At 37.2% G+C, this 17452-nt stretch overlaps 1 protein-coding gene across 6 annotated transcripts in view; it reads left to right on the top strand.

Annotated features, from left to right (window-relative positions):
* Positions 1-17452, top strand: part of PRKAA2 (protein kinase AMP-activated catalytic subunit alpha 2) — a 114786-nt gene that overhangs the window by 61159 nt on the left and 36175 nt on the right. For 4 of the 6 annotated variants that reach the window (XM_087445854.1, XM_087445853.1, XM_087445852.1 and 1 more), the window contains exon 2: positions 213-354. The exons of 1 other annotated variant lie outside the window; for it this stretch is intronic. In XM_087445854.1, coding sequence (XP_087301980.1) covers positions 213-354 — 142 coding nt within the window. Of the gene's footprint in view, positions 1-212; positions 355-17452 lie in introns of those variants that run through there. One more of the 6 variants, XM_087445855.1, reaches the window with a different exon arrangement.

The raw sequence follows: 17452 nt of genomic DNA, 5'->3' as shown, positions 1-17452 counted from the left end.
GATATAGAGAAGACTAAGATACAGTTTCTGTCCTCAAGGAGTGCATACTCTAGTAGAAGAGATAGAAGTGAAAAGAGATAACTTCAGTTTTAATGCAATAAATCATATAAAGGGGATAATGAGTGAAGAAATTTGAGATTACAGTGAAAGGAAGCATGAATAAATGATTGCATTGCTATGACAGCAAATTTTTTCCCTTTTCTTTTCTTTAGTTGGAGAACATCAATTGACAGGCCATAAAGTGGCAGTTAAAATCTTAAATAGACAGAAGATTCGCAGTTTAGATGTTGTTGGAAAAATAAAACGAGAAATTCAAAATCTAAAACTCTTTCGTCATCCTCATATTATCAAACTGTAAGTATTTTTGTATCTGATAATGCAAAACAGAAACTGTCTTGAAATATTGTTTGATTTTACAAATAGTTGTTTATCTTTAGTTAACCTTTTATAAAAATATATATTTTTTAATATTTATATTCAGCAAGTGTTAATTCGTTTAACCTCTATCAATCCTTTTTTGCATATTTTTGGTTTAGAATTAAAAGTCATTGTTTCAAAACTGGTATTGTTTTCAAGTGATGAGTGCAGTCTTGAAAGTTGAGTCTTAGCGCTAGTGTTCACTTTGAAGGTCATTTAGGACTTTGATATTCCTAGATTCATTTTCTAATTTTTTTTCTAGTCACTTTTTATTAACATATCAGGGTATTTTCTTTTTGGAAAAGGTAGAAAGTAACTATTACAGATTATCCACTGTAGGATATTACTTGCAAAACTTCAATTATTAGTGTAATTACTGATATTAAAGCTCTTAGGAAGGCAAATGATTTTTGGGGGGATAAGTCAAGTTACAAACTTAAAAGATAAGTAAATATTAAGAGATTAATAAATAAGCCAATTAATTAAATTGAAAGATAATTAATTTAAAATAGACTAGATTCAGAAAATTTAGATAAGTGTGCAACAGTATTTAAATCATTTGAAGTTGTAGTCTAATATTTATTGAGAAAATATAATATACTGAACACTGAAAATTGTTTTTATTTTTTTGTCTTAAAGCTCATAAAGAGTTTTATAAAATAAATATTAATCTTACTTATTGAGTACCTGATTATGGCTAGGAACTGTATTGAGCATTTTACATATATAATTTCACTTCATCCTCATGATAAGCCTATCAGGTAAGTATTATTACACTCATTTTCTAGATAAGGAAATTGCATATCTAAAGAGTATCAGCAGCTTGTCCAAGGTCAAATAGCTAGTAAGTTGCAGAGCTGGTAGTTGAGTTCATATCTTACTCCAAATGCCACGCTGTTATCTCTACTCCAGTACTCCAGTCTTTCTCAAAACTGAAAGTTATAAAACTCCCTTTTAAAGGAAAAATAAATTTGTGGATCTCTGATTTTGACTTAATTATTTTTAATATACTGATACTTAAGTATATGGAAACAAAAAACTAGGTATAAACTCCATATGCTTATAGCTTCGCTACAATTAGGAAACCAAAATAAATTCACAATTTAAATACAAATAAGACAATGAAGCCAGTGAAATTCAGAGTAGTATCCCTAGTATAATGTGATAAATAGTGGTGTTTTGCAAAAACCAAATCATTGTTAGTGAAATAGTAGAACTAGTAGAAGGAGGTCCAATATTGTATTTATATTTTGATTCAAATAATATTGTTGCAGAGAAAGCTGTTCATATGAGTATACTGTAAAAAAAAAGCAATATTAATATCTTTGAGGCTTTGTTTGCTTGTTCATTATAATCAGACATTATATTTAGCCTGAACTTTGTAATTGAGCAATCTTTAGATATCATTGTTAATGGGGAACAACTTCATAACCCTGTAGAGGTACATTGTTTACTTCATGACAAGGCTAGCATAGTAGCTGTGGTAGGCAGAATAATAGACTCCCAAGATGTCCTAATCCCCAGAACCTCTAAGGATGTTACATTACATGGCAAAGGAGAATTAAAGTTATAGACGTCTTTCAAGTTGCTAATCTGCTGACCTTAATTCTCCTGAATTATCTGAGTGGGCCCACTGTAATCACAATTGTCCTTAAAAGTAGAAGACGGAGTCAGAAGAGTCAGAGAAAGAGATTTGAGGATAGAAGCAAGGTCAGAGTAGTAAGATGTAAGGACTCAACTGGCTTTGAAGATAGAGGAAGGGAACCGTGAGCTCCAGAAGGGAGTTGGTCTCTGAAAGCTGGAAAATACAAAGAAATGGATTTTCCCCTAGAGTCTCCAGAAGGCAAAGCCTAATGAGACATATGTCTGATTTCTAACCTATAAGACTATAAAATAATACATTTGTGTTGTTTTAGGCCACTAAGTTTGAAGTATGGCAGCAATAGGAAGCTAATACAGTAGCATCTTGAAATCCTTAAGTGAGTGGCTAATCCAATTATTTCTGGGATTTGGAACATGCATTCAGTCTTTACTATCACTAGCTACAGTCATTGCTAGTGAACTATTGCAAATTTGTATGTTCGCTAGCAAATGGGCCCCTAAATGGGGCCCATTCAGTGCATCTTACCAACAGCATGACTATACCGCTGACTGTTCAGAAAGGACATTTTTTGGGTTTGATGTGCCATTGGGTGACCTGAGATGACTCTGTTCTCATACTACTACCATGAAAACTTTATGTTACAGTAAGCTTCAGTGTCATATGATCTTCACTTAAAATTCACTAGATCATAAACATAAACAAGAAACGAGGCCCCTGAAATTGCAAGGCAGTACTTGATTATAAGGTTATCATCATATGATCATTGTAGATGATCCAGAATATGTATTTACAGGGTTTTTAAGATTATAATAAGAATTAAAATACCACCTATGAGCTTGGTGACTCACCTCTCCTATTCTTTGCCTCCTTAACTTTAATATGGGGATACCTCATGGTGTTATTTGAGGATTAAATGTGTTTCCACTGGTATAATGCCTAGTATTTGGTGAGCATTGGCCCAAAGCAGGAATTGGCAATCTATAAGCTGATTCCAGTCCTCTTTTAGGATTCCACATGGTTTTCAGCTAACTGAAACAGTTCATATCTGATTTCAACTCCGTGTTTGTAGTGACTACTCTGAGTGACTTCTAGGCAAAATCTCTCTGTTCTTTCTTACTGAATGGCCACTTGCTATAGGAGGAGAAAGCTGGGGAGCCAGATTAAAAGTATCACATGCCAAAGTGAGAGTGGAGAAGGGCAAGATCTCTCTGTATTTGCCATGTTCCTTAGAATGGCAACCCTGAAAGACCCCAAGGAAATTTTGCACATTTGGGGTATGAGTCCTAGTTCCTGTTCTGTTTTTATAAACGCGAATCAGATTTTCTCAGTAAGCAATTGCTATTGCCATGGGGATTTAAAAGCTAATTTTTGATGTCATATCTACCAGTGTTTTCTTGCCTCTGCTTATATAACTATTTATAATTGTTTAATTTTAGTTTGACTAATTATCTCATTCTGGTTTAGAATTACTTAATTATTTGCTATTTTGTTTTGTGAAGGAGTTATAGAATGTTCTTAGAGTTGGTCAGAAAGTAATGGGCAGAGGTGAATTTAATGTTTAAAGCTTCTGGCTTCCAGCCTTAAGCTTAATCCATTCAACCACATTGCCTCTTTAATTGTGAATCGAATTTTAAAAAAATAGCACTCATATATTCTTGCTACAGAACAAGCTTATTGACATAGCCTCTGATAGTGTTAGTGATTTAAACAGGGAGAGAGACCTGATCCTTTTAGTGGTTTTGTTTGTTTTGTGCAGTTGTGGATTAGCTGCCAAGAATAGTTTCCTTGTTACAGAATGGGCCTCTAGAATTAGTAGGAAAGTTTGAAAACTAAATACCAAGATGAAGGCTGTTTATTGCATGAGTTCTCTATTGACTCAAATTGAAAAAAACCCACTGGGAGAAAATTAAAAGAAGTAAACAGGACTGAAAGGAATCTCCAAACTTTCCCATGAACTAGAATTTGTTGAATTGATTTTTGTCCTTCTTTTTCTTTCCCTCATAGTTCTTAGGGAAACTTAATTTTAACTGATCAAAAGAGCAATACTTTCTGATTTGGTAGAGATGGTTTTACCAGTCTGATTTATTTATTTATTTTTTGGTGAAGAAGATTAGCCCTGAGCTAACATCTGTTGCCACTTTCCCTCTTTTTGCTTGAGGAAGATTGTCCCTGAGCTAACATCTGTGCCAGTCTTCCTCTACTCTATATGTGGGACCACAGCATGGCTTGATGAGCGGTATGTAGATCTGTGCCCAGGATCTGAACCCGCGAACCCCGGGCCGCTGAAGCAGAGTGCATGAACTTAACCGCTACGCCATTGGGCCGGCCCTGTCTGTCTACTTTTTTTAGACTTTATCTTATTCAACCTATGGACAGCTTTTTAACATTGTTCACCACCACCACCTTGAAATGTTGTAGTTCCTAGTCGTCTCTGACACCAGTCTTCTGATTTTCTTTTTCCATTCTTGCCCCTTCTTACGACTTTCTTTTATGGGCCCCTCTTTATCTGCCTGGCCATTAAATATTGATGTATTTCAGCATTCTGAGCTAGTGTAATCTTCTTAGTGAACTCTCTTTGGCTGACCTCATCTACTACCATGGTGTCGTTTGTCATCTCTGTGCTAAAGATTTCCAAATCTGTATTTTTGGGCCAGATATTTCTCCTGAATTCTGAACACATTTACTGAACTAGTTATTGGATGTTTCCATGCTGAAGTCACAGAGTGATCTGAAACTAAGTTGAACTTTTCTTTCTCTTCCAAACTTACTCCTCTCTCTGTTCTTTTTCTTTTCTTTTTTTTGGTGAATGAAAATACCATTCACACAATTTCCTAAGCCTAAAACTTGGGCTTCATCTTTAATTCCTTTTCTCTCCCCCTTATATATAATTTATTATTCAGTTCTGCAACTCTTTTTCCTAAGTGTCCCATGAATTTGTCCATTTCTTTCTGTTCTTTTTGTCAGGTCACTGTCTTCTTTTTCTTGCTGTACTTCAACTGTTGCCTGTGCTTGGAAAACTTTATCTATATCTGCCTTCCTCTAGGCTTCCAATTCCAATTTGTCATTTAGATCTCAGCTTTTAAATACAGTTCTCTAGAAAACCTACTTTACCCCTTAACACTGGGTTAGGTTTCACCCTCTCTGTTCCCACAGCACCCAGCATTCAGCTTTTCCAGAGCCCTTGACATTATGTTGTAATTGCTCATTTCCTTATTAGTATCTCCCATAAGGCTTAATTCTTTAGGAGCAGGAACTTTTTTTTCCTTCTATTTATTCAACAAATTTTTATTGAGTAGCCACTATCTGATGGGTACTGTTCTAGGCATTGGGGATACAATGATGAAGGACAGACAAGGTCTCTGCTATTCGTGGAGTTCATGTTCTAGCACTATCTAGCAGCTCTAGATAGTAAGTAAAAAATAAATTAAGATTATTTTAGTCTGTGATAAGTGCTATGTGGAGAATGAAACATGGTGCTGTTGTAGTATGTGACTAGGAAGGAGGAAGTGCTAACTTAGATTAGGTTGTGGGGAAAGCTTCACTAAAGAGGTAAGGTCTGAGCTAAGACCTAAAGGATGATGAAGGTCTAGCCATCTGAAGATCTGGGGACAGAGTGTTCTCAAAACAAGGGGAACTGCAGCCTCAAAGGAGTGAAACAAACTTCCAGTTGTAGGAAAGAGATTGCTATAATGTCGAGAGTGGAGTCAGTGAGGGGAAGAGAGGTGGTGATTCATGAGGTCAGAGAGTAGACGTGGACCAGATATTGTAGGGTCTTGAGGGTCTTGGTAAGAGGTTTGGATTTTGTTCTAAATTGGAAGCTTCTGGAGAGTTGGAGGAATGATATGATATGACCATAGTGTAGAATGGGTATGGAGGCAGAGGTGAACACAGAGAGACCAGTTAGGAAGCTGTTGCTGTAGTCCAGCCGAGAGATTATGGTGACTTTAACCAAAGTGATAGTCTAGATTTGTGCTGTCCAATACAGTAGCCACTAGTCACATGTGGCATAAATTTAAATTAAAACTTTAGTTTTTTGGTCGCACTAGCCACATTTCAAGTGCTTTTAGCTACACGTGGCTAGTGGCTATCATATTGGACTGAGAAGATGTAAAACATTTCTATCATTGCAGAAAGTTCTATTCAATAACACTGGTCTAGATGGAGAGAAATCGACAGATTCAATGTATATTTTGGAAGTAGATCTAATGAATTATTGAGGAAAAGAAAGGGAGTGAGGAATCCATTTTTTTTTTTTTGCTTGAGTAACTGGGACTTTGGGTTGTGGGTTGGCCAACTAGGTGATGATGATGATGCCATTTTCTGAGACCCATGTTGGGGTATGGGTGAACGTTAAGGATTCTGTTTTGGCCATGTTAAGTTGAGAATCCCATTAGACATCTAAATGGAGATGTCAAATATTACCTTTATTTCTCCAGCACCTAGTACAATAGTAGGTATTCGATAATTACTTGTAGCGTGTATAAAGAGGTGGATCCTGATGGTTCTACGAGGATAAACAACAGCAAAAGAATTAAAGTCTAAAGAACATGGTGTGTCGGGAACACAGAATCTGTTTTTGCTGATGCACAGAGTGTGTATAGGGAAATAAGACCAGAAAGTTAGCTTGTTGACATTCATTCAGCAAATGGCACCATTTAGGCCCTGGGGATGTACATCAGCAAACAAAAAGATGACAGCAAAATCTCTGCTAATATGGAGCTTATATTTGTGGTATGTGTGTGTGTTTAGTCAGGGGCAGTGAGGAGATAGACAATAAACCCTATATTAGTAAAATGTATTTTAGACAGTAAAGAGGTGAGGGAATATACTATGCAGATATCTGGAGGAGGAAAATAACAAATGGAGGGAACAGCAAATACAAGGCTTTGAGGTGGAAATTCCTACAGGCAAGGGATCTAGGGAGCAGAGTGATCTAGGAGGAATTGGAGGAAGAGATGAGGTCAGAGACATAAAGGGGAGCCTGAGTGTGTAGGGTAGTAGAGGCCATTGTGAGGACTTTGGCTTTTACTCTGAGTAAGATGGGAAGCCCTTGGAAAGTTTTAGTCAGTGGTATGATATGACTTGACTTATGTTGAAGCAGGGAAACCAGTTCGGAGTCAGTTCCAATAATGTGACTGAAAGAGATGGTGTCTTGGAATAGAGCATAGTGTGGAGGGTATTGAGAAGTAAGCATATTCTGTATATACTTTCAAGGTAGAGACAACAACATTTGCTGACAGACTTAGATGTAGTTTGTGAGAGGATAACTCAAGGATAACTCTGAGGTATCTGGCTTGGGCAAATAAATAAAAGGATGGAGTTGCAGTTAACTGAAATGGGGAGAAGATTGTAGGAGAGGTTTGAGGTGGGGTGTGGTATCAAGAATTTGATTTTGGTTTTATGAAGCTGAAATGCTTATTAGACATCCAAGGAGAGATATAAATAGGCTATTGAATGTGAGTCTGGAAATAGGGAGAGAGGTGTAAACTAGAGACAAATTTGGAAGTCATCAGTATATAGATGGTATTTAAGATATTTAAAGTCCTAAGACTGGATGAGATCACCCATATGAGTATAGGTAAAAAAAGAAATCCAAGGATTGATCTTTAGGGCACTATGATGTTAAGATGTCTGGGAGATGAGGGGGAACCAGCAAAGGAGAATGAAAATGAACAGTTAATGAGATTACCGGGAGAATCTGGTATCTTCAAGCCAAGTGAAGAACGTATTTGAAGAAAGAGAAATTATTAACTGTTCCTGAACACTCTGAATATTGAGTAAGATGAGATTGAGAATTAACCTTAGATTTGGCAAAGTAGAAGTTGCCAGTGTCTTGGAAAACAACCAATTTATTGGAATGGTTAGGGCAAAAACTTGTTATGAGGGGCTTAGGAGAGAATTTGAGATGCAGAAGGGGAGATAGTTGTAATAGATAATTCAGGAATTTTGTTAAAAGGAGAGGAAAGAAATAGGAGTGGTAACTAGAGGGGGAAGGTGGGGTCTAAACAGGGTTTGTATTTTAAGCTGGGAGATATGGAATATTTATATGCCAGAGGGAATGATTCAGTCAAGAGTGAGAGATTGATACAGGAGAAAGAAGAGCTAATAGTAGAAACCAAGTCCTTTAGTAGGTGGGGGAAGGAATCCCGTGCATAATTGGAGGAGTCGGTCTTAGATAGTGTGTGACCATGGTATGAGTGGCTGTGTGTGGTTGAGGAAAAGATAATTAGAAATGAGGAGGTCAAGGAACTTAGAGGCCACGTATTAGACAGATCATCTGTAGGGATATTATTTACACCCAAAATGACGACCACAGTAGCAGTGGGCAAAAAGACATTAAGTCAGAATGAGAGGGAGTTGGCAAGGAGATTGGTTGATGTCTATAACAAGAAAAGGTATTGGGTAGTATAATCTGATGGGCTGCACTTCAGAGACAGTGGGGTTTTTGAGGGAGGAGGTTTGAGTCAAGATTTCCTTTAGACCGTGGTTCATTACTACACTATGCAAATTGGTCAACATGTAAAATTTCATTGTGAATTAATAAATGTATGCTCTGATCAGCAATTGCTGCTAATATCTCAAAAAAAGAGAGACATTATATGCCTTGGGCTGAAGGTGCACAACACCATGTAGTCTTTGAAAAGAAAACAAAAATCAAACAAATCTGATCAAGTCTAGATCTAAGAGGGGGCTAGAAATTGTGCATTATGCTGCTATAAAGAATGGGTCAGCAAAATGAGACTATGGAATCCTCTATAGGACAAACCAATTGGTTTCTTTAACAAAAGAATGCAAGAAGAAAAAAACAGAAATGGAGGAACAACCTATAAATTTAAAGAAACGCAAGAGACATATCAACCAATTGCAGTATATGGATTGTATTTGGATTCTAATTCAATAAAAATATAACAACAAAAACCAGAAATGTATTATAAACTAATCAAGAAACCTTCTGATTGGATGCCATTCATGATTTCTTAAATTTATACATCATAACAATATTGCATAAGTATATACAGATACATTTTTTAGTTATCTTTTAGAGATACATAGAGATCTATTTACAGAGAAAATGAAAGCCAAATTCAGTGTGAGTTGATGGTTGAAAATATATACTTTTATAAAGTTAATTACCAAGACATATTAATGATCTTATATGCTAGGATGTTATGGAAAATATTGATTTATTCTGTATGTCTGCACATAAATAAGAAAAACATGATTAATCTAATAAAAATGGGCAAAAGACACAAGTAAGCATTTCATAAGAAGTGTGTATGGTGTTTTGCAAGTGTTGGAGAATATATAAATCCATAAGCTTTCTAAAGATTTTAGCATTGCCAAAATCTCTTTGGAAAACAGTTGACATTATCTCGTAAATTGGACATTCACATAAACTATGACTTAGCAGTTTCATTCATAGGTATATATCAAAGAGAAAATCTTACCATGTACGAGAATGGTCATAGCAGCACTGTTTATAATAGCAAAATTGTAGAAACAAGTACCCTTTAGTGGTAGATTGAATGAATAAATAGTCTCTCCATTAACAAGAGAGTAGATGAATAAAAACAATGGAATATTATACAGTGATCAAATCAAGTAACTATAGCAAGCACAACGGTGTGGATGAATCTCAATAAAACAAGTCCCAAAATATTACATATAGCATAATACCCTTTTTTCTAAAGCTAAGAACAATTAAAATAAGAATACATATATGAATATGAATAATATATATTTCTATATATGAATAGAGGGAGCTACGCATACATGTGTACAGTAGTCCTCCTTATCCATGGTTTCACTTTCTGCAGTTTCAGTTACCCGTGGTCAACCACGGTCCGAAAATAATGCTATGTCACAATGCCTACATCATTCACCTCACTTCATCTCATCACGTAGGCATTGTGTCATCTCACATCATCACAAGAAGAAGGGTGAGTACAGTACGATAAGATATTTTGAGAGAGAGAGACAGAGACCACATTCACATAACTTTTATTACAATGTATATTATGATTGTTCTATTTTATTATTAGTTGTTGTTAATCTCCTACTGTGCCTAATTTATAAATTAAACTTTATCATAGGATGTATATATAGGAAAAAACGTAGTATATATAGGGTTCAGTACTATTGGCAGTTTCAGGGATCCACTTGGGGTCTTAGAACGTATCCCTGTGGACAAAGGGGGACTACTGTACATATATAAAGAAAACTGTATAAAAGAGAGAAGCAAGAGAAGGGTGAACAGGGGATTCAGGGTGGTGGCTCCCTTGGGAGAGGAGAGGCAATGGGATGGGGAGGGCTACTGCACTCTATGGTTAGATGGAAGTATTATCAAAGTCCTGGTTTTTTGTTTGGGTGATGGGTTTATAGGTGCTTATTATATTATTAAAAATAGTAATTAGCTAAACAAAAGCAAGCCATTATGGACCAATAAAGACAAATGCCGTGAACCAAGGATAATGATTATTACATTTCTTTATATTATAACTGAATTTTAACTAAAGAAAAATACTATTCTGTATACATAGCTACATAAATAATATTTTAAAACTCTATAGATACAGCCATCAGAAAAGTATACTCATGAGTGTTGATTTTTGCCTAACTTTAGAAAGATTTCTGGGCTGGCCCTGTGGCTTGGTGGTTAAGTGCGCGCGCTGCGATGCTGGCGGCCCGGGTTCGGATCCCGGGTGCGCATCGAGGCACCACTTCTCTGTCCATCCTGGGGCCGAGTCCCACATACAGCAACTAGAAGGGTGTGCAGCTATGACATACAACTATCTACTGGGGCTTTGGGGGCAAAAAATAAAATAAATAAAATCTTTAAAAAAAAAAAAAAAAAAAAGATTTCTTTTTTCCTGAGTTTTATATGCTATTTAAATGGATATTGCCTAAAAATGCATGTAGCTTGACTGACTGGAGAATGCTTTGGGTTTTTCTGAATACTTGAAATTATTTTGCTTAATTAGAAATACTGTTTCTGGGGCCGGCCCGGTGGCGCAAGCTGTTGGGTGTGCACGCTCCGCTGCGGCGGCCCAGGGTTCGCTGGTTCGGATCCCGGGCACGCACCGGCACACTGCTTTGGCAAGCCATGCTGTGGCGGCGTCCCATATAAAGTGGAGGAGGATGGGCACGGATGTTAGCCCAGGGCCGTCTTCCTCGGCAAAAAAAGAGGAGGATTGGCGGATGTTAGCACAGGGCTGATCTCCTCGCAAAAAAAAAAAAAAAGACTGTTTCTGAAAACATTTCTAAAGCATGTTAGTTTATTTTTCTGTTGTATTAAGAAAATAATGATGACATGTATGAGTGATTCATGATTGAATTTCATATAATGCTTCAATGTGATGATAATTTTTTTTTTGGTGAGGAAGATTGGCCCTGAGCTAACATCTCTTGCCAATCTTCCTCTTTTTGCTTGACGAAGATTGTCCCTGAGCTAACATCTGTGCCAGTCTTCCTCTATTTTTTGTATGTGGAACACCACCACAGCATGGCTTGATGAGTGGTGTGTAGATCCACACCTGGGATCTGAATGTATAAACCCCGCGCTGCCAAAGCTGAGCACGCAAACTTAACCACCATGCTGCCAGGCCGGACCCGTGATTATTATTTTAGAGGGCACAAAAGATTTGGCTTACTTTGGCCAGGCTTAGAACATAATCCTGGAATTTGCCTTTTTCACTAAATCCCTAATAATGAAACGGTTTTCTTAGGACTTCTTCCTTCTAAAAATGATGTTTTCTCTTTTTCCACACTTCATTCTCGTTAATTGAAATTGTATTGGTTGAAGTTTGTTGTAGTTTTGCGGTAATTTTCAGTCTCATATTATTCTGGTTTTGGCTCCAAGCTGCTCACATTATTTAAAAATGCTAATTCATGTTTATTTAAATACCTGCTTTATTATAGATGCTTTGCTAGGTGCATACTCATTAATCAAATGATCATAATAATAATAAGTGTATAATTACCACCTGAGCTAAGGGAAATGCTTTTGTGAGAGCACAAACGACCTGACCTGGGTTAGGAAGTGACCTTTAATCTGAGATCCACAGGATGACTAGTAACCAGTTGAAAGGTGTACTGGTCATGGTATAGGATTCGGGTTAGCAGAAACCACTTATACAAAGGAGCTGTGCCAGGAGGGAGTGCAGCCTGACTAGTAAATAAAGGAAATAGTGTATGGTAGTGGTGGGAATCAAAGGTGAGACAAAACAACAGAGACAGTCAGGGGCCTGATTTATTTAAGACCTAAGAGCGATGGGAAACCCCTGAAGATTTTTAATTACGAGGCTGCTGAGGAACAGATTTGTGTTCTGAAAAGAATACTTGTTTAACGTCTGTCTTCCTGGATAGACTGTAGGCTCCACAAGTGGAGGGAGGAGCTATTGATCTCACCAAATGCAATACAAGTAGGTACTTAATAAATATTGTGCCACCATTTACTAGCTTGGTGCCTGGCCCGTAGTAAGAGCTCAGTAATGTTACCTGTGGTTTTTCATTGCTTGGGATTGGCCTTTGGTGTGGACAGTGGCTGCTGTGGAGTTAGGGGTCTCATGAGATAGTTCAATCCAACAGTGTCTATTGAAGACTTGGAGGAATCAACAGCTAAATTTATTAGAATTTTGTCACTTCTTTTCTCTCAGGCCCCAAAGATGTACAGAGCAGAAAAGTGGTTGAGAATTCTGTGAATAAATCAGATCAGCCTTCAGGGAGGGGACACAGTAGGCACTCCTGCTCTCCACTATTCCTTTTATTCAATTGGAGTTTGGGGCCTTTAAGATTGCTTTTATAGAACGATTTCTTTTAGAGTTCTCAGGTAAAATTCCCTTTCCACAGTTCATTTGAAGTAGTCTCAACCGTATTCTTCAGTTATATTAGTTTATTTTATATAAAGTGGAATACCTTGGGCCGGCCCCATGGCTTAGTGGTTAAGTGCGCGCGCTCCGCTGCTGGTGGCCTGGGTTCGGATCCCGGGCGTGCACTGACGCACCGCTTCTCCGGCCATGCTGAGGCCGTGTCCCACATACAGCAACTAGAAGGATGTGCAGCTATGACATACAACTATCTACTGGGCCTTTGGGGGAAAAAATAAATAAATAAAATTATTAAACAAAAAAAAAGTGGAATACCTTGTCATTTTTCGTCCCCAAAACTAAAGATTGCTGTTAGAAACATTTCTTCTGAAAATCTCTAATCATTTTCAATACTATAGCTTTAATATTTTACTTTTTTCAAGTGTATAGTTTATACATGTGTCCTTGCTTAAAATGTATAGTATGTCATTACATCACCAACTTCCTGGCCATTTTTTCTCTCCTCTTTAATGGAGAATAGTAACCAGAATCACCATCTAACACATACTTGCATTTGTCCACATTAATAAAAGGTGCCCCATCTGGGTGGACTAATTACCAAAAGGTTCCCCTGCTTCTGACACATCCTGTGTCCAGGTATACTGCCCAAAGGGTGGCATATGGGCCTCCTTTCAGCTCCTGTGTCTTCCACTAGGTGCCTTTAAGCCAAGCCAAAACTACACAGCTATACTAGTGGCCCTAAATAGTAACTCAGCGTAAATTAGATATTGCTAATGATCAGTCAGATTATAGATAATCCTTTATAAACAAAGCAAACCTGTTTTAAAATGTAGAACAACTGTTCATTTATATGTGTTAAATGCAACTTTCAGTTAAAACATTAATATTTTATTTCAGTTGTTTTCAAAACTTTGTATGGGGGGAAGTTGTACTTTTTTTAGGAAAAATTTTATTTTGACAAGTAAAGCTAATATTTATTTTTTCATTTTATTCAGTTATTTTATTGAGGTCATAATGGTTTATAACATTATGTAATTACAGATGAACATTTATCAGTTTCTGTGTAGACTGCACCATGCTCACCACCAATAGTCTAATTTTTATGTCACCCCCTTCCCCTCTGGTAACCACTAATCTGTTCTCTTTATCCATGTGTTTATTTATCGTCCACATATGAGTGAAATCATGCAGTGTTTGTCTTTCTCTGTCTGGCTTATTTTGCTTAAGAACATACCCTCAAGGTCCATCCATGTTGTTGCAAATGGAACGATTTTGTCTTTTTTAATGTTGAGTAGTATTCTTTTATATATATATATACCACATCTTTATCCATTTAGCGATTGATGGGCACTTGGGTTCTTCCACATCTTGGCTATTGTGAATAATGCTGCAGTGAACATAGGGGTGCATAAATCTCTTTGAATTGTTGATTTCAAGTTCTTTGTATAAATACCCAGTAGTGGGATAGCTGGGTCATATGGTATTTCTATTTTAAATTTTTTGAGAAATCTCCGTACTGTTTTCCGTAGTGGCTACACCAGTTTGCATTCCCACCAGCAATGTATGAGGGTTCCCTTTTCTCCACATCCTCTCCAACATTTTTTATTTTTTGTCCTGGTGATTATAGCCATTCTACTGGGTGTAAGGTGATATCTCATTGTAATTTTGATTTGCATTTCCCTAATGATTAGTGATATTGATCATCTTTTCATATGCCTGTTGGCTGTCTGTATATCTTCTTTGGAAAAATGTCTGTTCATATCCTCTGCCCATTTTTTTTTTTTTTTGTGAGGAGATTAGCCTTGAGCTAACATCTGTTGCCAATCCTGTTTTTGGTGAGGAAGATTGGCCCTGGGCTAACATCTGTGCCCATCTTTCTCTACATTATATGTGGGATGCCTGCCACAGCATGGCTTGATAAGCGGTGTGTAGGTCTGTGCCTGGGATCCGAAGCTGTGAACCCTGGGCTGCTGAAGCGGAGTGCGTGAACTTAACCACTATGCTACTGGGCTGGCCCCCCTCTGCCCATTTTTTGATCAGGTTGTTTGTTTGTTTTGTTGGTGAATTATATGAATTTTTTATATATTTTGGAAATTAACCCCTTGTCAGATATATGATTTGCACATATTTTCTCCCAGTTGGTGGGTTGTCTTTTCATTTTGTTCCTGGTTTCCTTTGCCTTGCAGAAGCTCTTTAGTCTGAAGTAGTCCCATTTGTTTATTTTTTCTTTTGTTTCCCTTGCCTGAATAGATATGGTATTCGAAAAGATGCTTCTAAGACCGATGTCAAAGTGTGTACTGCCTATATTTTCTGCTAGGAGTTTTATGGTTTCACATCTTACCTTCAAGTCTTTAATTCATTTTGAGTTAATTTTTGTGTATGGTGAAAGATAATGATCTATTTCATTCTTTTGCATGTGGCTCTCCAGTTTTACCAACACCATTTATTGAAGAAACTTTCCTTTCTGCGTTGTATATTCTTGGCTCCTTTGTCAAAGATTGGCTGTCTGTAGATGTGTGGTTTTATTTCTGGGCTTTCAGTTTTGTTTCATTGACCTGTGTGTCTGTTTTTGTACCAGTACCATGCTGTTTTTTGTTTTTTTTTTTAAAGATTTTATTTATTTATTTTTTCCCCCCAAAGCCCCAGTAGATAGTTGTGTGTCATAGCTGCACATCCTTCTAGTTGCTGTATGTGGGACGCGGCCTCAGCATGGCCAGAGAAGCAGCGCGTCGGTGCGAGCCCGGGATCCGAACCCGGGTCGCCAGCAGTGGAGCGCGCTCACTTAACCACCAAGCCACGGGGCCGGCCCTATGCTGTTTTGATTACTATAACTTTGTAGTATATTTTGAAGTCAAGGACTGTGATGCCTTTGTTCCTTTTTTCAGGACTACTTTAGTTGTTCAGGACCTTTTGTTGCCCCGTATGAATTTTAGGATTCTTTGTTCTATTTCTGTGAAGAATATCATTGGGATTCTGATTGGGATTGCATTGAATCTGTAGATTGCTTTAGGTAATATGGACATTTTAATTATATTTATTCTTCCAATCCATCTGCATGGAATATCTTTCCATTTCTTTATATCATCATCAATTTCTTTCAATAATGTCTTATAGTTTTCGTTGTATAGGTCTTTCACTTCCTTGGTTAAATTTATTCCTAGATATTTTATTCTTTTTGTTGTGATTGTAAATGGGATTGTATTCTTGGCTTCTCTTTTGGTTAGTTCGTTATTAGAGTATAGAAATGCAACTGATGGGCCGGCTCAGTGGCATAGCAGTTAAGTGTGTGCCCTCCACTTTGGTGGCCTGGTGTTCACAGATTTGGATGCCGCGTGTGCACCAATGCACCGCTTGTCAAGCCATGCTGTGGCAATGTCCCATAAGTAGAGGAAGATGTGCACAGATGTTAGCCCAAGGCCCATCTTCCTCAGCAAAAAGAGGAGGATTGGCAATGGATGTTAGTTCAGGGCTAATCTTCCTCACAAAAAAAAAAAAAAAGAAAAAATGCAACTGATTTTTGTAAGTTGATTTTGTACCCTGCAACTTTGCTGCAGTTGATTATTTCTGATAGTTTTATGGTGTTTTCTTTAGGGTTTTCTATATATAGAATCTGTCATCTGCAAACAGTGAGAGTTTCACTTCTTCCTTGCCAATTTGGATACCTTTTATTTCTTTTTCTCGTCTAATTGCTCTGGCCAAAACCTCCAGTACTATGTTGAATAGGAGGGGTCAGAGTGGGCACCGTTGTCTTGTTCCTGTTCTCAGAGGGATGGCTTTCAGTTTTTCACTGTTGAATATGATGTTGGCTGAGGCTTTGTCATATACGGCCTTTATTACGTTGAGGTATTTTCCCTCTATACCCATTTTACAGAGGGTTTTTATCATAAATAGATGTTGGTTCTTGTCAAATGCTTTCTCTGCACCTATTGAGATGATCATGTGGTTTATAATCCTCACTTTATTAATGTGGTGTATCACATTGATTGATTTGTGGATGTTGAACCATCCCTGCATCCCTGGTATAAATACCAGTTGATCATCATATATGATCCTTTTAATTTATTGCTGTGTTTCGTTTGCCAATATTTTGTAGAGGATTTTTGCATCTACGTTAATCAGCGATATTGGCCTGTAATTTTCCTTCTTTCTGTTGTCCTTGTCTGGCTTTGGGATCAGGGTGATGTTGGCCTCCTAGAATGAGTTAAGAAGTGTTCCGTCTTCTTCAGTTTTTTGGAATAGTTTGAGAAGGATAGGTATTAAACCTTCTTTGAATGTTTGGTAGAATTCTCCAGAGAAGCCATCTGGTCCTGGACTTTTATTTTTTCAGAGGTTTTTGATTACTGCTTCAATCTCTTTACTTGTGATTGGTCCTTTCATATTCTTTATTTCTTCTTGATTCAGTTGTGGGAGGTTGTATGAGTCTAAGAATTTATCCATTTCTTCTAGATTGTCCAATTTGTTGGCATATAGTTCTTCATAGTATTCTCTTATAATCCTTTGTATTTCTGTGGTATCTGTTGTAATTTCTCCTCTTTAATTTCTAATTTTATTTATTTGAGCCTTCTCTCTTTTTTTCTTAGTGAGTCTGGCTAAGGGTTTGTCAATA

This window comes from Ceratotherium simum, chromosome 22 (assembly GCF_057802395.1).
Source record: "Ceratotherium simum simum isolate JZ-2026a chromosome 22, ASM5780239v1, whole genome shotgun sequence".
NCBI classification, from domain to species: domain Eukaryota; kingdom Metazoa; phylum Chordata; class Mammalia; order Perissodactyla; family Rhinocerotidae; genus Ceratotherium; species Ceratotherium simum.
The sequence above is the reverse complement of the archived record's forward strand: the minus strand, read 5'-3'. Positions and strand labels throughout refer to the sequence as shown.